The sequence below is a fragment of the Nilaparvata lugens genome, chromosome X (genome assembly GCF_014356525.2).
Source record: "Nilaparvata lugens isolate BPH chromosome X, ASM1435652v1, whole genome shotgun sequence".
In the NCBI taxonomy this organism is placed as follows: Eukaryota; Metazoa; Arthropoda; class Insecta; order Hemiptera; family Delphacidae; genus Nilaparvata; species Nilaparvata lugens.
In genome coordinates, this window is record NC_052518.1 from 561,653 (window position 1) to 583,672 (window position 22,020).

The following is a 22,020-nucleotide window of genomic DNA, read 5'->3' on the forward strand; positions in this document are numbered from 1 at the left end:
TCACTATTTTGAGGTAAAGGGTCGGAAATGAGGTGGAACAATAATCGCGGTAAGGAGTTGAGGTATGAGTTACGGGTTTCACGGCCGGTATATAGTATATTACGCTACAAGCACAGAAAGTTAGTGTTTACGGTATGAGGATAGTTTCCCGAATATGTAATATGTTATCCGAATACCGTAAACACCTTTCTGAGAGAGTCGCGTACGATATTTTTCGCCACACTACAGCTAAGAATTTATTATTCTTATATAGCTGACGCCAAAAAGTTAGATCTCTTGTGCGCTCCAACAGCTGGTGTTGTCAAGTAGAGTTGTCATCCAGCTTGGCTTTAGGTGATGATTTTTAAATCAAAAGAGACAACAAATCATACATCAGCTCATCGTACTCATTGCATCAGCTGTGAGTAGGTTACACCATGTGACCCACGAAGCCGCCTAACTATTTGGCATCAGCTATATAAGAATAATAAATTGAATAATAATGTTTTATGATGGGGGGGGGGAAACTTTGATGTCTCATATCTCAAGAACCAGACGTCGTAGGGTACTCAAAGTGGGGTGGAAATTTCCGATCTCACCCTCCTGAACACAAAGCACCATATGACACAGTTGTCCAAACACATTTTCAAAAATTTTCAAAAAGCGGCCGGAGAAAAAGGCTGTGCGAGTGCTGACGGGCAGTGACTACGTGGCTCATTGCAGACCACTCTTCAAGAGGCTAAAAATGCTTACTGTTGTAAATCAGTACATTGTTGAATGTGTGGTTCGCATCAGAGACAGAGCTAGGAGTGCTGATACTCGTGGTGGGATACATGGCTATGGAATCCGTCAGACTCACCTCATCAACATGCCAAGATGCCGTTTAGCAAGGACTCAGAGGAGTTATCCTGGCATTGCTATTCACGAGGACTTAACTAAGATGCGACGCCAGTTTCTAAAGAAAATGGGTGAGAGAGTGGGATGGAAGCAGGTCTGGTCCAGTGATGGTCGCATCTTTTGGAATCAGGACGGTCAAATTCACTCTCAATCTTTCGATGATCCTGTTGCTGATTTTTGAAAAAGTACAAGCAGTTATTTTGTAAATGAGAGTTGATTATATTTACATAATTCTATCTTTCACACATCTATCTGATGAATTTAATTTTTCAATTCAAAATTTTGATGGCTCTTTTCAAATATATATATATACAGATATTGCTTTTGTTAATTTTAATTCAGGAATGGATAAAATCGTATTACTAATGGTAACTTACACCTCAATTTGGATATAGCATAATCTTAAATTCTCATTTTACTGTATTTGTTGAATATTATTTTTAATTCTCTTTTTGTTCGATTCTCGTCTGTATAGTGCATTTTGGAGATATTACTTATTTTATAATATATTTCTGTGTATTTTAATTCAGTAATGGATAGATTCTTATTGCTAATGGTGATTTACGCCTCAATTTGGATAATACATCATTTCAAATTCTCATTTTATCTATTGAATATTAATTTAATTCTCAATTTAACGAATTATTCGAGTTGAATAGATCTGAATTCAATGAGTGAACTTTTATTATTGTTTTTTCTCTGATTTATATTGTGATTACTGTAACGAGTATAGGCCCACTACTTGAATCTTATCAGTTGCTTTATAAGCTTACAAGTATTGCCCTCATAACAACTTACTATTAATACTGAGGAAAATACTGTACTATAACTACCTGTTTAGTCGAGTTTTTTTTTTCAGCTTTTTTTATTCCCTTCAAGTACAATCAAATATCCGATTTATTGGGGAGCTCCATCTTGCGTTGGATCTGTATTTACATGTTTTTTGGTATAATTCTATTGCTGTGTTCCACAAGTTGGGATTTTCTTTTTCTTTTTTTCTGCAGCATCAATATAGAACATTACTTAAGGTGTTACTATAAACCTCTTTAAACAGTTTTATAGATTCATTAAAAAATCAAAAAATCCTTCCTGCCACTTCCATAATGGATGAGGAGGTTGATATTCTATACAACCACTATCAAAATCTTTCCTGTTTGGAGTTGTCTGATTTTCTTGATTTTAAAACTTTTTTCTCAGCCGGGAGTGGTGAGGACAAGCTTACACTACTACATACCAATATTAGAAGTTTGTCCAGAAACTTCGATGAGCTTCTGATTTACTTGAATGAATTGCCCAAAGTAGATGTGATAGTGTTGTCTGAGTGCTGGCTGAGGTGTGGTGAGGTCATGCCGTCGATTGAGGGTTATGAGGTGGTACATACAGATAAGCAGCGTAACAGAGCCGATGGCGTCGTAATAATTTATAATAGTCGATTGTCAGTCACCTCTCATCAGATGTCTATTGGTGATGTTCATGGTCTCAAGCTAGACTTCATATTTAATAATAAAATCTTCAATCTACTGGCTTTCTATCGCACGTTTGATAGCAATATTCAGCTGTTTCTTCAATCTTTAGAACAAATTATAAATTCAATAAATAAAGATGTGAATATCATATGGACCGGCGATATTAATTTGGATCTTTTAGGAGATGCTTCACCTGAGACTGATACTTATCTCAATACTCTTCTGGGTGCTGGCCTTACTCAATGCATAGATAGGCCAACAAGGGTGTCAAATATGTCAAGTACTTGCCTAGATCACTTCTTTCTTAGGTATGATAACATTTGTGATGTAAAATCGGCTACACTACACACAAATATAACTGATCACTTCAGTATTGGCTTAACCATATCCTTCCCAACTGATAGATCTGAATTGATATCAAACTACCCAGCCCAGGATTATGTTGATCGTGCTTTGCTCTACCAGAACCTTCGACAGACAAACTGGGACAGCATTATTAATTGTAATAGCATCAATGATTGCTCAACTGACTTCTGTCAGAAATTTTCAGAGTCATTAGCAAATTCAAAAAAGCCCCGGAGACAACATTCATCGAGAATGAAAAAACTAAAACCATGGATTACATGTGATCTGATTAAATTAATCCGTAAAAGAGACAAGATCAGCAAGAAAGTCAAACGACAACCCTGGAACAATGAGTTGAAAGCCTTCTATCAGAATTTTAAGCAAAATGTAACAAATATGTTAAAATCTACGGCAATGCTCTTCTCCTTTCTTCCTCCACTACTATTGACCTCACTTTATTTAATTATTTTTCTGAACTATTTTTGACGACACTACAGTATAATTCTTTGAATAATTGTTATTAAGAATAATTCTTAATAATTCTTAGTACTTCTTCTATAATTCTTATACACTTGAAATGGATCTAAAAATTCGAAAGCGCTTAACACATGAGTACTAAAGTGCGAGATAAATTACTTTTAACACGGCTCTTTCTCGAAGACGGAGAGGTCCGATGCTCTATCCTCCACTAATCGCTCCCACTACCTAGCAGCATTCACCTTCTTTTGTGTCTGAGTGAGAGAGCTTTGTAACGCGACACAGCAATACTCCCCTCCATCTATTGCTGGCAATGCTCCAAGTAGGGAACTGGTCAGCAGGTATATTGGTTTGTGTATGTTACAGAGATGTTTTCATCACAAGAACATGAAGCAAAATGATACGGCGCATCCAATTGTGCGCAGGATGTCCGTCTGTGTCTATGCTACAAACTGTGGAGGGAGAAATGGGTTTCTCCTCTTCATGTTAAAAGTAATTTATCTCGCACTTTAGTTTGTTATTACTATTATTAAAAAATTAGACTTTTTTTCTCTAAGCGCTACAGTCCTGGGTGGACCTTGGCTTTCTCAACTATTTGCCTCCATTCATCTCGCACCACTGCTTTTCGTCTCCAGCCTCTCACTGACATTGACGTCAGGTCGTTCTCAACATCTTCCAGCCAACGTCTCCTCGGTCTACCTCTCTTCCTTGTGCCCAGCATCCTGCCTTCTAGCATCTGTTTCTGTATTCTATTGTCGCTCATTCCAAGCCAGCTGATTCTCCTGGATTTGATAAAACGTAGAATATTGGCTCCTTGTAGAATTCTGTCAATTTCTTCATTGGATCTTATTTTTAATTCTCCATCGTAATATACGAGCCCATATATTTTCCTAAAAATTCTCCTTTCGAATATTTTGAGGGCATTGGCGTTAACGACAGAGAGTGTCCATGCTTCTGATCCATATGTGACAACGGGTCTGATAATGGTTTTATAGAGCTTCATTTTAGTTGTTCTTGTCACCAGTTTTGATTTTAAAAACTTGGCATTTGCAAAAATTAGACTGGTGTCATCAAAAATAATTGGAAAAAAAGTATAGCCACGTGAATGATAACGAATAAAAAGTGTAACTGTGAAGCTTGAATATAACTAGTAGTTCTGCGAAAAGTAGACCTCGCTCATGAATACAACTTTCAATCTAATGAGAAGGGCCAGTACAGTAAGTACAGTATATTGTGAAGATTTAGCCATGTCATCTATTATTTTCTCCATTGAAAGTGCTAGAGACACTGTTTGCAGGGACACCGGACTTATCAAGGAGGTACCTTTATATCGTCTCCATATTTACAATATAAACGTATATTACAACTTTTATAATAATTAATTATAAGAAATCGGTCAACTAACGGAAAAATGGAATATGCAGTAGGCAATTTAGATGATGAATCGTCTCACAGACGATGGTGAAATGGTAAATGATTCTAAATAAGATAAGTTTGTTGGTGACAATGACAGGAGGTTGCTAATGATGTTTTTCATGAAAAGTGGATTCAATGTTATGGCTTGTTATGCCTATGCGGAATGTTAATGCTCACAAATCATTTCCGATCTCATACCTAAAGGAAAACAAAAGACTTGACAAAGTAGAGAAAAAGCAGGAACATGAATTGCTGTATCTTCAAAGATACGAAAAAGTAACTTTTGAGGTTAGTTTACGGTTTTTTAACATTACAAAAAAACCGGAGGTCTTACCAAAAATCGTTACACATACGTTTCTGCGCCTTGTTTCAAAGAACTCGCATACCAAACTTCATCCAAATCGGACAATAACTGCGACTGTAACTGCGGTACAAACAAACAAACAGACAAAAGCCGATCGAGTCGAAACTAATATCTCAGCTTCGCTTCGGTCGAAAATGTCCTCTCCTGGTAAAGGTTGTCCCTTTCATCAATACTGGCCAGAAAAATTGTGTACCATGGTCGAAGTAATGGATAGGTAAAATAAAAAATTATGACTATTTTTCCTAACATTTAGCTTCTAGCCATAATTAATAATGCACTATAATTATCTATATTAATGCACTTAATTATTTAGGCACTTACACTCTCCAATAAAAGCTGCAAATCATTTTCACTCCCCGCTATCAGAAGGGTGTCATCTGCATAACGTAAGTTATTACCCCACTGAAGCTTCTTGTCAGATGGCTTCCTTTTTAAAAAAAAAGAAAATTAAAATCTCAGTACCCTTTTTTTAAAATATTTTATCACAACATGTTTCGGTCATTTTAAAATCACCGAAACATGTTGTGATAAAATATTTTAAAAGGGTACTGAGATTTTTATTTTCTTTATATTTGAATCATAATGTTTTCTTATTAAATGGAATTTCGAAATAAATTCCGTTTCATAGGAAAAAAAGGATATTGGTAATTGGTTATTGAGACCTAGAAAAGATATGATAGAAAACAATTTATGAAGTAATGAGATGCAATGATGCAAGAAAGTGGATATTGCTGGCGATCTTCATAATATATGATAAACAAACAATGCATGAAATAAATATTATAAAACCTAATTATGCAATGATAGAAGAAAGAGGATATTGATGAAGACCTTCAAATTATTTGATAAATAATTTCTGAAATGATGAAACCCAACGATGCAATTGATTTTCTGGATTTGTTTATTTTCAGATGAAAAACCGTTACTGTTTGATAAAATACTGATGGACGTTGCGAAGCAAAATTTCACAAAACATAACATTTCATTCGATGTATCAAAAAAGAGCATGCCTGTTGCTGGTGTGATGGTATCAGTCAGCTCAGATTCAAATGTCGACTGGGTCGTCAGGCGCCTCATAACATCAAATTATTCAACAAATACCGACCAATTCACGTTTTCACTCCCGAAATGGGATGGAAGTAAGTACAGTATCTCATTTTTTTCAAATCGTACAATATAAGGTGTTGCTAAATCCCTAGTGTTATATATATATATTTGAACTACCGCCTCTACAGAGTAGCCAACATAAAAGATCACACAAAAATGAAGAAAACACTGATTCAATTCAATATCAACAACATTTATTATACATGACTATGATATGATTATTGTAACATTATATACACACAATTACAAAAACATTGCATTATAATCTAAACTATTATCTATTGTACATTTCTACACTACAACATTCAAAAAGATCAGACAGGCATTGAAACACAAACACAGAGACATTCATTAAGGGCTGTTCACCTGCTTAATTCTTCAAACATTGTATTGTATTCGATTTATCAATCTAAAGTGTTGGTGTTCAATAAAGATCATTGAAATAATTCTACTAAAAGTTCTTATTCTTTCAAAATACACAACACCTAGTAAAAGTAAACTATACTATAAAAGTAGACCAAAAGTAAACTATAATGAAACAAATTAACAAAATCATCCAAGAAAAGTTCAAATTATGCAATAAAAGGTGTTGCTAAATCACTAGGTCCCTAACAGTAAACTACAATTATACTACAGTAGAACGTCAATAATTCGGATCAATTGGGACCGGACCCCATCCGGATTATCAAATTATCCGGATTATCAAAATTACGTTAAAAAACGGTCAGGACGCACTATTCAAGAAACAAAGGTGTTAAAATTGCATATACATGTACATTAAAAACACGTTTTTAAAGCACTGTATCGTATTTTATTTACAGCAACATGTATACAACGCACAGTAAAAACACCAGACACTCCATATTTCAGTTTTTAAAAAAACCACTCCCTTTCTCCTCGCTTCGCGCCATTCTCCCGTCGCCCGCTCTAAAGTAAAGAGCTTAGCGCCGAGGGCAGAAGGTACGAAAATTTTATTTCTTGCCAGAGACGAATCCGGATTATTGACGGTCCAGATTTTTGACGTCCGAATTATCGACGTTCTACTGTACTAGTATAATGAAACAAATTAACAAAGTCATCCGAAAAAGTTATTTTATTAAATTTATGAATGTATACTTCATTAGTCTATTCAAGCTTTTTTAGTAATCCATACTGCAGTTATAAATTATATTAATACTACTTATTTACTTGCTATACGATACAAACACTAAGCGCCGGTTTCCGAGCTAGTGCTTTTACTATGTTCAGTGTCAAATTAAGTGCCGGTTTCCGAGCTCGGGATTTGGCTAAGTTCTAGACTTTAAACAGCTGGAGTAAGAAAATTGGCTTTCCGAAACGGGGCGTAGTCGTAGTCATTGTCAAAGTCACGTTTGAATTAAATTACAAAAAATGGAGAATTAAACAAAAAATAAAATAAAGAGAAAATAGTGTAAAGTTTCAGCTATTTTTAATTATTTAGGAATGTCTAATTCCGTCAAGGAAAAATGTTTCCAATTATAGAAATGAGAAAATAAAAACTACGTCTACTGTTATAAAAGCTGCGACTACGCCCCGTTTTGGAAAGCCTATTTTCTGACTCCAGCTGTTTAATGTCTAGGACTTAGCTAAATCCCGAGCTCGGAAACCGGCCCTTAGACTCGTGAAAAAAGTATCGATGACGGCAGTAATTATTCGGGACTCAAAGTGAGTCTGTTTTGTGTAACCGGTTTCAACTTAGTGTCCATATAATTTGTCTTCATTTTTAATCTCCCAACAGTTCGATGGCTCTTATTCTATTCCCTTCTATACGGGGCTAAGTTCAAGGCTTTTTCATAGATGTTTGAAAGTATGATCATAAATACTGTAGTGGAGTTTGGAAGTTGACTTATTTGCCCCACTAATGGAGTTCTGTCTGAAATTTATATTTATTTTTCCTACAGTTACGTTGAAAAGTGGCCATTGCTGCACTGATTACAGAACGCAAAGAATCACTTTTCCGCTCTAGTGCGGGAAAAATTTTTCTGCACTCCAGATTTGCAACATGGCAACGCAAAATACTTAGTAGGTTATATGGAGCAACAGTGCAGCAAAATCAAAATTAAGTTGGTAATAGTGACTGGGCTGCTATAGTGAGCAGAGGTGCAACGAAGCACAACGCGCTAATTATTATTCATTATATATTATAACCAAGGACAAAATTTTTATTCAATTTGACAATAAATTAAGGTTTTTATCAATAATAAAATTACACAGAAAAACATTTGATGCATTTCAGGCAATTTTACCCATAATTACCCACTTTTCATATTCAATGGTAACTGTAGGAAAAACTTAATGTGAAATAAGTGTGCAAAGTTCCTCTGCTGCACTCAAGAAACCATTCCGCCCTCGCCTACGGCTCGGGCGTAAACATTTCCTTCGGTGCAGCAAATTGTCACTTTGCGCACTAGTTGCACAAATAACTATTTTCCAATACTGCTTCATTTTGTTAGGTACAGTTGCAACTATTTTCTCTCAAGGTGCGTACCGACTTATGTGCCACGAACACGCACACCTTTTCATCAGCTGATACCATGTGGTGTATCTTCCTGTTCTGTACAAATACATATACAATAACCTGAACATCAGCTGATAAAGAGTGAAATGCCAGCGTTCGTGGCACATAGCCTTTAGGTTTAATTAGCTCATTTAATTTTCTTAATTTCTGAGTTTTCTCAGGTTTGATTTTAATCTATAATATAATAAAGAAAGAATCGTCTTACACATGTACGGGATAGGAAATTCACGCATCATCATGTCTGAACTACTTAACTGATTAACTTGCAATTTCACATAAAGATTCTGAATTTACCGTTAATCAATTAATTCTAATTTTATATTGGAAACAAATATATTCAATTTGTGACTCAAAATTTACGCAACAATAAAGTCCAATAAAACAGGGCTTACTCCAAGTGGGCTACGGAGTGTTGCTTAGGTGGGCCGTCCACTGGAACCGTATTCAACCGATTCGTTCGGCCTTTGTATCGGACGAATCTGCCGGCCGTTAATTCGGCCGAATATGGTCGTCCATTGGAACCGTTTACATCAGTCTAGTTCAGAAGTTGGCTGGTTGCCAATTATTGAGTTAATTACTATCATAGCCTCCAAAATTTTTCATAAACAATGATTATATTGAGATTTTTGAAAATGAATAAACAAATATCCACTAAATTAGTTATTCATTTTAATAATCTCATCTTCAGAACCTATTTGTTCAGCAATCTTTGTCCACAGATTCCGTTGAACATCACGACGATGATATCTTTTGTCTCGCATATCCCACAATGGAACATGCTCTTGAACCAAACTTATCAACTTTTCATTGTCCATAGTTACAACTTTATAAAACAGAAAAACTTGAAAAAACAAAAACAAACAAGACTGTGAAACAATTTTAGGTTAGGAACACTTTATTGTCTCAGCTCGACTAGTTAGTTCGGCCGGATAGAGCCGGAAAATCCCATTCAATTCAGATCGAAAAATTGATGGCCGGAGACGGCCGTGCACGGCCCTATGAACCTGTTGCAATGGACGAGCATCTATTCCTTTCTTTGTTGGGGGATCGTTCGGTAGTTAGTTTTCGGCCGATGCTAGTTCGGACGAAATCGGTTACAGTGGACGGCCCACCTACGTCGATCAACTTGAATCAACACGCGGTTCATGAATCAAAGGTTGCGTGTTCGAAACCTATAAAACTCATTTTTTGCTGGAGATTTTCAAATCTTGAGGTTTATCTACGTAATTTTGAACAAAATAATATATAATTATTCAATTTTTTTGTTTCCTGAGGTTGCATTATTTTACAATACCAAATTTTCCAGGGTGCAAAGCATGGGTTACTTTCTAGTTTTAAATAAAATTAATGTTCTGAATAAATAGTGAAATACTGAACCATAAATAAATATAAAATCATGTTTTCAGATGCTCTGACCATGACTGTTTCTACTAAAGTATTTTTGGACTCCGGACTACTGGGTGTGGTAGGCTTGGACGTATACTTGGAAGACATCACAGAGGACATAGTATACTATCACCAAAACAGCAGATCATATGTGTTTCTCATCGATACAAATGGTAGGCCTACTATTCTGTACCATTTAAAAAAAATCTCATGCTTCCCCATTAACCGTCAAGTTTGTGACCTTTGTGCTATCTGATGGAATCTTCACGATTCTACATGAGTTTTCTTAGCAATTATATCATTGTGAAAGTGTTTGTGGCACTTCACTCTCAAGTTTAACTTCAGATAATAAAGCACTAGAATATTGTCTAAAAATATCACGAATTTATTAAAAATGAAGATGTCACCAAGATAGGTGTTGAAACATGTTTGTAACTTTTAAATAAATTCGTGATATTTTCAGACAATATTCTAGTGTTTTATTACTCAAGTTCAACTTTATCGTCTTCTTTCTTGTTTCATGTGAAAATTAATATAGTTTTCGCCCCACTTGGATGTAATGAGCTGGTTTTCGTGCGTCATATGGAGGCCGAAAATGATTGTTTTCTGACCAGGCCGGTAAAAGTTTTACGGCCCTAGGGCTGTAAAATAACCTTGAAGTCAGCTGATTCTGATTTGATGTGAACGTGCTTACAAAATGGTTTATGAAACGGAATCAATTATGCTTCTAGAATTGAATAAGTATTCTGCAATAAGATACTATCATTTTATTTGGATGAATAAAATACAGATAAGATATATAGTCTATTATAAACTATTCAAATTCGATTTTCAGAGTAGGATAGAACTTCTAACCTAAACTTCCGAAGTCAATGACAACAAGCATTGTTGACGTTGACATTCAGATTGGCCAAATTTCAAGTGTGCTAAAACAGCTGATCAAAAAACTTCATTATTTGTGTTTATTATTCAAGAATCAAAACATTTATAATAATATCATCGTATTGTCATTTGGAAGAATAAAAAGTATAAACTCAACCTCTTACATAATTGAACATAATCTTTTAGGTTATTTAGACAAATCAGAATAAAAAATAAAAATACTTGGACAATTTCCTAATATTCAGATTACCTCAGATTTGCTAGAGCTATGACCTTCCTGTTTTCCTTTCGAAAGTGCCTAATAAACAATTATTCTCATATTTATATTGTTTATTTTTCTGTGTGGCGAAAAATAACGTTCTCACCATGGGCAAAAATGTTTTTCCGGCTCTCAATCTTTTCTAGTCCTCGGCCTACGGCCTCGGACTTGAAAACCGATTTCGAGCCGGAAAAGTCTCATTTTCGGCCCTAGGTGCGAAATATACTATTTCAAGCTCCGTGATAATTATAGAAAACTAGACATGAGGAGAAATTCTTTCTCATAAAATTTAATTTCAGTGAAGATGGAAGATTTATTTTAGTTTTTTAACAGTGCCACTCAACGATCTCCCTACTTCTCTTTAGTTCTTTGGTGAATATTTGCAGTAGCAGTAGTCCTTAGTTCTATTTATATAGATTTCTTTGAATATTTGAATCATATTCTAATTGTGGCTGATTCTCACATGAGCTTTTAGTATTGGAAAGTACGAGTCAAATCAAATGTTTTTACTGTCGTTGACAAAGTTGTAAAAACGGAACATAGTCCTCAGTCGAAAGCAGCTCGGATGATTTGATGAGATGATCAAACGTCCATGCCTACCGGTGGGATTCGAACCCACGGCCAGGTAGCGCTAGCAGACTGAAGGGTGCAACACCTTAGTCGTCAAGGATATCATTGCCGGCGACTTTTCAATGCTTATATATGAACGTTTCAAGCTCATACCCGTCTTTCTGTATTTAGATGAAATCATATTATGCGATTAAAAACGTTCATGCTAGTTTAATTGGGTTGGGTTACATAGGAAGAATTTAACTATTGTACTGCTCTGGTACATGAGTTTCCCCATAGTTGAGTAGGTTACTTTCCGACAAAGTAACAGCATAGAGAAACAATAGCATAAGTAGATACCCCATGGTATAGGGCGTTTATGTCGCAACTTTTACTGTTATCTCAAGCTGATAGTCCTCGTAGTTCTTTCCTGTGAAGCTTTATGACGCTGGTAGTCTGTCATATTGTGCCGTTCATACACTCTTACCCGGTCAAAACAGTAAAAATCGACAATAATCGACAGTAATCGGCTTGAGATAACAGTAAAAGTTGCGACATAAACGCCCTATATCATGGGATATCTACTTACGCTATTGTTTCTCTATGGTAACAGTCTCTTTTTATCTGCAGTAAATTTTAAATTGTATTTCAAATAATTATTATGTACATTTTGTTGATTTGATTGCTAGTTTGTATTTTGAAGGAAATAGAATTAATTTATTATTGTAGATGACTACTTCTGAGCTGGCGACGTGAATTTCTGTCCTCAATTACAATAGCCCAGTCAAATAGTCATTATAATGCGGCCCGACCAAACAAAAATTAAGGTAATTGATGTTATTGTTTTAATCGGTTCATTTGGGTATTAGTAAGAGTAATCTATGGTTTCCCACCAAAATTTCCGAAGGCACAACTTTTGGCAGCCTGAGAACCAAGAGATTTTGGTACTTTTTCAGTTTCTTCACGATATCTCCAAAACCAATAATTGTTCAATCAATATTTTTGCTCTATTCTTTTTTGAAGAGCATTAAATTCTCTACAATTTTTATAGTCCAGTGAGAGTTGATGCAACGTTGCCAAATCAGCTGATTATAAATGAAAGTACATTCATATTTCATATTTTAACCTGATGAATTGTTAACGTCGTTTGGTGTTTTGGTGCGGGAGGGGCGGTGTTGAGGAGGCACTCTGCTGTTTCATCCTCAACTGGACTATTTTTATGAAATCTACTCTAGTGAATACTTTATAATTTTCACACTATAACACTGTATAACGTGCACTTTTTATTTCCAACAATGACCGTTTTTAGCAATTAGCAGTTGGTCTGAATTCACCCAAAAGAAGTTAGCGCCAAATCATGAGTCTCATAAATTAAATCACCACCCTAAAATATACCTTTTTTGTCCCAAATCTATCATTAGTGATTGTATTGACAACTTAGTAATACTCTAATTACGATCAAAAATTATCACATACCACTTTATAAGAAGTGAAAAGGAAAAAAACATGGATTTAGCGATTTTTCACAAAGTTGAAAAAATTAACAATTTTCAACGAGCTATAACTCGCTTCCTATTGTAGATAGAAAAACATTTAGGGGATAAAAATTGTAGAGAATTTAATGCTCTTCAAAAAAGAATAGAGCAAAAATATTGATTGAACAATTGGTTTTGGATATATCGTGAAAAAACTGAAAAAAGTACTAGAATCTCTTGGTTTTCAGGCTGCCAAAAGTTATGCCTTCGGAAATTTTGGTGGGAAACCATAGATTACTCTTACTAATACCCAAATGGACCGATTAAAACAATAAAATCAATTACCTTAATTATTGTTTGGTCCGATGTACTATTTGATTGGGCTACAAGGTTTCAAATTCATCAGCGATCCAATTTATTTTCTTGATTTTTCAGGTTATGTTATGATGCATCCGTATTTGAAACAATCAAGATACTTGAGTCTTATGACACCTGAGAAGAGCACTGTGGTTATTGACATAAATAGTTTTGAGATGGAGGAAGGATTTGAGCTTTTGAAAAATGTCATATTGAAAATCCCAAAAGGAGTGCGGCAACTTAATTTCTCAAAGAGTCGTAAAAGGGTTAGTATTCCAAACAATAATCTATAATACAATAAAGGAGAAAATTCGCTTACACAACTTTCTCAAAAATCTAAATTTTCAGGAAATTTCTATTTTACTAGATCAACAATACCATGAAGAATCATTTATCCTCTAAATCTCATGGATTTATCTCCTACCGAATTTGAAATTTTCTGTCCCAAAAATTTAAACTTTAGGCGCTCATATCTCAAAAAGTAATGATCGAAAAAAAATGTTTTCCTGAGAAAACTTTCTAATTTTGATAGCTTGATGATATACAAATCGAAAAACTTGCAAAAATATCAGCAGTAGAAAGTTCATTTTTAGCCTTTGCGCAGCCAAGTATTCTAGATTGTTATGCGAATGTAATGCATTGGGATATACGCAGAGTAACAAATGGAACGAAATTCATTTATTTATTGAAAGCTTAACTGTTAGATAAGATAAGATAATATTTTTATTCAACACAGTACACTTTATAATATACAGATGAATAACGTCAGGTCTTAATAAGTAAAAATAATAAGTACACAATAAAAAGCACACATGGAAGACTAAAGTAGGCCTACCTACAAACTATGCTACCTTCTATCACTAAAATCCTTCACACTGTAGTAGGCTTGTGAAACCAGGAATTTATGCACTTTACTCTTGAAAATTTTTATATCAGACAAGGACTGCAGCTTGGTAGGTAAGTCGTTAAACAACTTAGCTCCAATATAAGAGGGCATTTTCTCGTACAGCTGCAGTCGGTGTTGTCTCAAAGACAGTTTATTCCTCCCTCTGGTGTTATAAGTGTGGATATCAGCAATTGTATTCAGATCAGATAAATGCTTATGAGTTAAAATTAACAGTTTGAAGATATAAATTGATGGTAGCGTAAGTATATTCAAGTCCACAAAAGCCTCCCTACACGAATAATCAAACCCAAGACCAGCCAGGTAGCCTTTTTGCTCTTTCTTGAAGCTTGAATACCCTTTGGAAGTGAATATTTGGACACCCACCCCACAATTCAATACCATACGTTGCATGGGAAACAAATAAGGCAAAATAAACCATTCTTGAAACGGATAAAGGTACTAATTTCACCATATTTCTTAATACAAATAAGCCTGTGCTTAGTCTATTTATTAATTTTTCGACGTGCGAATCCCATGCAAGTTTTGAATCTATCTCTAGACCGAGTAGATTAACAGAATCTGTATTTTCAACAGGATCACAGCCGATGCATAGCTTGGGCTCTATATGGCTATGTCTAAGGCTGAAATTTATTAGTCGCCTTTTTCTCGAGTTTACTGAGAGGGAAAGTGAATGAAATATTGAACTAAACTGTTGTATACTAGATTACATTTTTCTCGAGTTCCTCTAAACTAAAATCGGAAAAAAATTAAGGAGGTGTCATCTGCGTATAATGTGAGTTTATTTTGTGGAACTGCTAAGGAAATATCATTTATATACAGAATGAGAAGGAGAGGTCCCAAGATAGAACCTTGAGGCACTCCTGATGTGATTTTAACTAGATTTGATGTCACTAATTCTTTATCACTAGGGATGGAAACATACTGATAACGATCAGTTAGGTATGACTCTACCAGTTTATTTTCTGTACCGCTTATCCCTAGACCAATCAACTTTTTCAAAAGTATCTTGTGGTTCATGCAGTCAAAAGCTTTGGAAAGATCAAGCATGGCACCTGTTGAGTAGTTACCTCCTTCTAACTCATGTATCACACCTTCGAAAAATTCTATAAGTGCGGTACTGGTCGACTTATGTTTTACAAAACCATGTTGATGTAGAGATATAATATCATTTTCCTTCAAGTATGCTGCCAGTCGTATGAGGATTATTGTTTCAAATATTTTTGAGATAGCTGTCAATATTGATATGGGTCTGTAGTTGTTTATGTCTAGTCTGTCCCCATCCTTGAAAAGTGGAAGAACTTTGGCTATTTTTAAAAGATCTGGAAAAATTCCACATTCAAACATAGAGTTAATCATACAAACCAGTGGATGAACTATTGCTCTCCTGCACTGCTTCAGAACCTTAACAGAGACATCATCATAACCTACACTACATTTCGACTTGAGATTATTAATTATTTCCAATATTTCATCTTCATTTGTGGGATATAGAACAAATTTATTTGATGATGTCTCAGAGCTATTGATTTCGAATTCTTCACCTTGGTTCCCATGAGACTCATTCAAGACAGTACCAACTCTTTCAGCAACGGATGCAAAAAAATTATTAAATTCAGAAGCGATCTCTTGATGGTCAGTGATAAGTACATCTTCAATATTGAGAGTTATTTTCTCAATTTTTCTATTGGAACTTTCCCTCTAAATTGATTGATTAACTTCCAGCTGGATTTAGATTTGTTTGTTGCATTCTTTATTTTGTTACCATAGAAATCTTTTTTTGCATCAATTACTAATTGGTCATAGTGTTTCTTAACTTTGTTTATAAGTGAAGTGTCGAAGTCAGCGACTGAGTGTGCCCTACTCGTTGCGATTTTCAGTAAAATTCTTATTTGTTGAATTTCTTTTGTCATCCAGTTTTGTTTCATCTTTTTAGTCTTAGATAAAGTTTTGGTTACTAAGGGACAATGCATATTATATAAGTAAAGGAACATATCATAAAAACCTCATACTTTTTATTTGTATCTCCCAAATTGAAATTGAAATATGAATTCCAGTCCACACTTGCCAAAGATGCCTGCAAACTGTTTATATTATCCGTACTGCAATTCCGAAAAGTAACAGTTGCACTGTCTGAAACTCCTGCTTCGCGGGAACGTTTCCCCAATGACAATTCAATACACTGAGCGGTATGGTCGGAAAGCCATGAATTTATAACTTCCACATTTATCTTTGTTAATGTATCACTAGTAATTATGTTGTCGATTGCTGTACTACTATGAGTAGTTATTCTAGTAGGAACCTTTACATTATAAATTAAATCAAATTGCTTCATTATGCAGAGGAAAGCCGTACGATGAGGGGAGTCCAACATAAAATCAATATTAAAGTCACCTGCACAAATAAACTTGATTTCCTTGTTCATCAATAAATTGTCAAAAACATTGGTTGAATTACTGAAAAACAAATTTATGTCACCGTTTGGCGGCCGGTAAACACCGAGCAGAATTTGTTTTCTTTTTAAGAATTGAATCTACAACAGGCCAGTTCAATGCAACCCTCAATACAGTGCTCATCAACATCAACTTTCAGAATACTCAATGGTTGCTGACTAATATTATGATATATAGAAACCCCTCCCATATCCTTATTTTTTCTACAATAAGGCGCATATTAGACAGAGTAGTACAACTCAGCTCACTATCCCTTAGACCATGCTCGGTTAAAATAAGAAAATCTGAATCAATGAATATTTCTAACCTATCCAATTTATTGTACAGTGATCTTATATTCTGGTGTATAAATTTCAATTTCTCAGACTCCGACTCAGTATTTGTTTGTGCAGACATTTCCTCATCACTCCCTATATCCAGCCGACATTGATCAGTATCAATATCGGCTAAATTGTCTAGTTTTTTAATGGTATTGGCTCACCCACAACAGTATCCACCTTTTCGTAGAGCTCATTCAATATCTTAGCTGCAATGTAGTGCTTTCCTAACCTATTTAAATGGTGCCCATGACGGGTATGGAAACGCTTTCAAAGTCCACTCAACTCCAAAACGGTAACGTTGCTAAAATTATCGCAAATTTTTCGCAGCTCAACATTTGCCCACGCCACTGATTTATTCACACACGACCAGCTGGGGAGATCATGCCTATGAGGAATATCAAAGACAAAGACTCTTGTGTGTCGCATTTCTAAAAGTTTCCTACGTAGTACTGTTATGAATGATTTGGCCTCATTTTTTGCAATATCATTACCCCCCCCCCCAAGAAAAACTGCTGCATCTTGTGGACCCATTTCAGAGCAATCACTCACACACTCATCTGCTACATTCCTGAAACAAGCCCCAGGCTTTAGGGTGCCCATGACATCACAATTATCACCCTTATTCTGCATAAGAATATCGACTACTTTCCTTCCTTGACTATCCATAAAGAGTTTAATACGCCTTTTGAGACTCTTGTTTATTGGCTCGGACAAATTAGGAACACTACGACAATCATCTCGAAAATTAAAATTTGAAATACAATTGTGATCAGATATTTGACCTACTCTCTCTAAATTTTGTGGTTGGAAAATAGTTTGATCACTTTCTATCAATTTACAGTGTAATTCATCATAGAGCATTCTATATCTATCTGTTTAATTTTTTTCATTAAATACATCATTTCTTAGAGCTCGATTTTCTGCCTCTAAAGCCTCAATCGAGATTGACAAAGACCCAATACGCTCAGTTAAGCTCTTAATATTATCTTTCAAGTTCTGATTTATCACATCTAGCTTGTCTAAATTAGCATATTTTCCAATAAAAATATATCTGCATAATTCTGTATTTACACTTTCTTTGATTGAAAGATGAAACTTCTCTTCCATAGTCTTCAATTTGTTCTCCAGTTTTGCAATATATTTCATGTTGTGTTCATTATTATCTGGTTTGGCATGGTTCCTTAGCAGCATATGCATGATTTTTTTAATAGAATATACTGATGTGTCGTGAGTGAATAGTATAGAAGCAACTTGAGCTCGTTTTGTCCATACTTCCAGATCGGTAAATGTAGGCAATGTGAGTAGGCTTTCATCGACAAATTCACAGTCATCAGTTCCGAGTATTCTCGAAATAATTGTATCTGTTATTAAAATCACGTAAATACCACAATCCACTGAATGATCCTGCTGCGGAGTCAATTTGGGCAACAGAGGTATATCATCATTTGAATTAACATGAATATATTTGACCAATTTTTTTGTAACTATAGACGCATCTTTAAAATTATGGTTTCCAATCGAATCAAAATAAAAGTATTTACTTGGAGCCCGCACGTAAACAACAAGACTCCAATGGCAGCCTTCTTCTTTCAATTCCGTACTTTTTGCATCATTTATTGGAATAAATATGTATTCTTTCATATCTAATTTCAATGGTTCCACTATATGAGACATGTCGTCGAGGCATTTCACCGCTTGTACAATTATAGGGTTAATTACACATATAGTGAACCTATTGCCGATGGAATCATTCATTAAGTTAAAATAAGTCTGAAGGGCATCATCTGTCATCCATTCTCCATTTAGCATAGAAATAGTCAAATTTATTTTGTTTTCAGTATTCACTCCTATTTCCTTGATATCAGTGTTCAATACAGGATGGTTTTTTGTGACTTATTATTCACTTCTTTAGGCGTAATCTTTTTTACAATGGGGCTTTCGTCAATCAATGCTATTTTGTTGTTTGCCTCCAGTGTCTTCTTTTTCAAATAATTCCTAGTAGAGAATCTTGGACTAGGAGACTGTTTATTGACAGGATTAATTAGTGTTATTTTATTTGTCATTTTATTGGTTGTCCTAGAATTATTCTCCAGTCCTACAATCCTACCCAGGGATAAGCTGCCGACCCAACGGGGCAGGGTTAGGCTACAGCTGGACGGCACTTAATTACCCCGCCCTCTCCCGAGGGTCGAAACGTTACAACCTGGGATTGGATGCAAGACCAGTTGTCATAGTTTCTGGTAAACAAAACGAAACGAAAAACAGCTGATAGTGAAGTACCGTAAGCAGGCCTACCTTGACGAGAGCGATAACAGCCAGCATGAGTTCCTGTTATCTGTTAATTTGACGTCACCTCTCCTTCACCTCTCGCAACAAGACAAATATTCAATTCACCGATTCAGTTGTTGTTTATATCTCGAAGGAATTTCATGCAAACACTGGAAACTAAGATGGTTCTCCAAAACTGTGTAGTGGAATCGTGTAGTGTAGTATACCTCTTCTTAGCAATGTTGATCACTCATACAGTTGGACTTTTTTATTTCATTTCATTTTTTTCATCCCACTGACCGCCTATGAAAGGGGTATAAGGATTTGTCAATTATAATTTAAGTCGTCAATCTTTGCATTCTATAATGCAAAAAGAATTCCTCACTGGAATAAGGACAAACCTGCAACAACTCCTCCCTCACCTTAATTCTGAACTTTTCACCTGTAAGAGATTTTATGCGTGTTGGCAATGAATTATAAAGCCGAATTCCTGCACTCTTTACCCCCCTCTCATACATACCAGTTCGATGAATGTCGTCTCTGAGGTTTTTGTCTATATCTGGTATTGTATGAGTGGAACAACTCTCCTGTATTGAACCTATATTTATTCCTATCAATAAAACAAAGAACCTCTAAAATATATACACCTGATAGTGGGAGAATCTTTAACTCTTTGAAATAATCTCTACAACTTGCTCTAATAGATTCACCCACCATCACTCTAAAGCTGTGTTTTCGTAACGGGCAGAAGCAGAATCGATTGCAGCGCACCCAGGCGGGCAGAAACAGTAACATTCAAAGAACTAGTTCTTTGACATGAATTTTGCTTTATGTGTTATGGGTAATGAACTTTTTGGGTTGTCCAAAAGGTAATTCTGAAATGATTATTGGAGATTTAATTCAATAAAGTGAATTAATTGCTTTTTATAACTCAGATAACTTTTCCACAATTATTAGTTACTTCAATAATTATGCAAAATTCTATGCTTTATAGGCATGTCAATCTAAGAGTTAACTTTTCATTTCCTATGCTTGAAATTTGTAAGGGTAAATTATTTGAAGTAACTGATTGTATTTCATTATTAATAAGATATTATTTTATTAACTAGAAGCATTCCATTATTAATAAGATATTATTATAATTATTTTATTAACTAGAATCAATTGCCTTCAGAGTCAATGCATGTTCTTTGAATCACATCGTTTATAGGTAGGCCTACCTACTTGTATGAGTACCGTATTCAACTTCAAAGGCCTATTGAAGCTCTATCGAAAAAAAATTCAAATTAATAAATAAGTGCTTTACTTTTGGCATTTTTGGAATCTACGGGTTATATTACACCAAGGGAAATCAATATTGTAAACGTTTTTTAGGCAATTTTATTTTAGCAGTCCCCTTTTTGATCATTGGATGGGTACGGTCCCGGCTGATATACAATCATGTATAAGAATCGTGAGGCCCATTGACTGCCTAAATCAATATGCCTTCTCAGGCAATGTTCAATTAGGGACTCCTCACCAGTAAAAGCTATACGAATATTAGAAATTATTATTATTATTAAAGATTAACACATATGACATGTTCAAAGTGTATTCAAACAGGCGAACTAATTCTAATAATTATTGTTGAGATAACTATATCTTGCTTTAATAAACGATTCTGTTATGGTACTTTAAATAACACATAGCCTATTTTAAAATGGATAAATATTTATTAATTAAAGAAGGTAACTAGTACCCTTGTTATATTCCAAAATGAAACATGATTAGTTTCGACATTTTCAATAAGGACTCTCTTCACAATGACATAATTAGAAACTGGTCATGCTTATTTTGAATATTTTAGGGTAGGCCCACTAGTTACTTTCTATAATTAAACATTAAAGTTGCCCTATTAAAATTAATACTTTATTAGGGTATTAATTAGAATTAGAGTAGCCTTTCAAACTCCTTATTTACTATAATGTTCTAAAAGCTTATCAATTTTAATCAAAACCTTGGAAATATAGCCTAGAAGGTAGAATTGAAAGTGATTATATTTGATGTGGCTTGGAACATAATATTTTCAACTTTTGCTCAAGTTATTTTTCATATTCAAAGAATTATTACCCCTTCAATGCAGTACATAAGTACTATTACTTAATTCTTAACACAATACATAATAATTGTGATACCCTATTGTATATCCAATTCAAGTCTATTATTTAACTACGTGTTACCTATAGCATTTGCCAGTCAGCAATGTTAAATAATTTTATTAGTTCCAAAAAAAGCAGAAGTCATACAGAACCAATAGAGTTGTTAATAAGAGTTCGATGCTTTTGGGTTAAATATAGTTCTAAAAATCCCTCAAGTATAAACCATCAAAACTACCTGAATTGAAGCAGTTAGCAGGAGCGATCAGAAAAAGAAGATATTATTATGAATAACATGAAATAAACACATCAAGATGTACTGAAAAAATGAATATATTTCTTAGATTAGTCCATCTCTTTCTTCTGTAGGCTACTACATCATACATGAATCATATCCATGGAATATTATTCATAGTTGATTTTCTTTGTCATCCTCTACTTCTGG

At 34.8% G+C, this 22,020-nt stretch overlaps 1 protein-coding gene across 1 annotated transcript in view; it reads left to right on the forward strand.

Moving 5' to 3' along the window:
* The window catches only part of LOC111064269 (VWFA and cache domain-containing protein 1), an 82,430-nt gene that overhangs the window by 28,909 nt on the left and 31,501 nt on the right, over nucleotides 1-22,020 (forward strand). Inside the window, exons 9-11 of the mRNA XM_039442204.1 lie at nucleotides 5,856-6,083; nucleotides 9,994-10,146; nucleotides 13,574-13,761. Coding sequence (XP_039298138.1) covers nucleotides 5,856-6,083; nucleotides 9,994-10,146; nucleotides 13,574-13,761 — 569 coding nt within the window. The remainder of the gene's footprint in view (nucleotides 1-5,855; nucleotides 6,084-9,993; nucleotides 10,147-13,573; nucleotides 13,762-22,020) is intronic.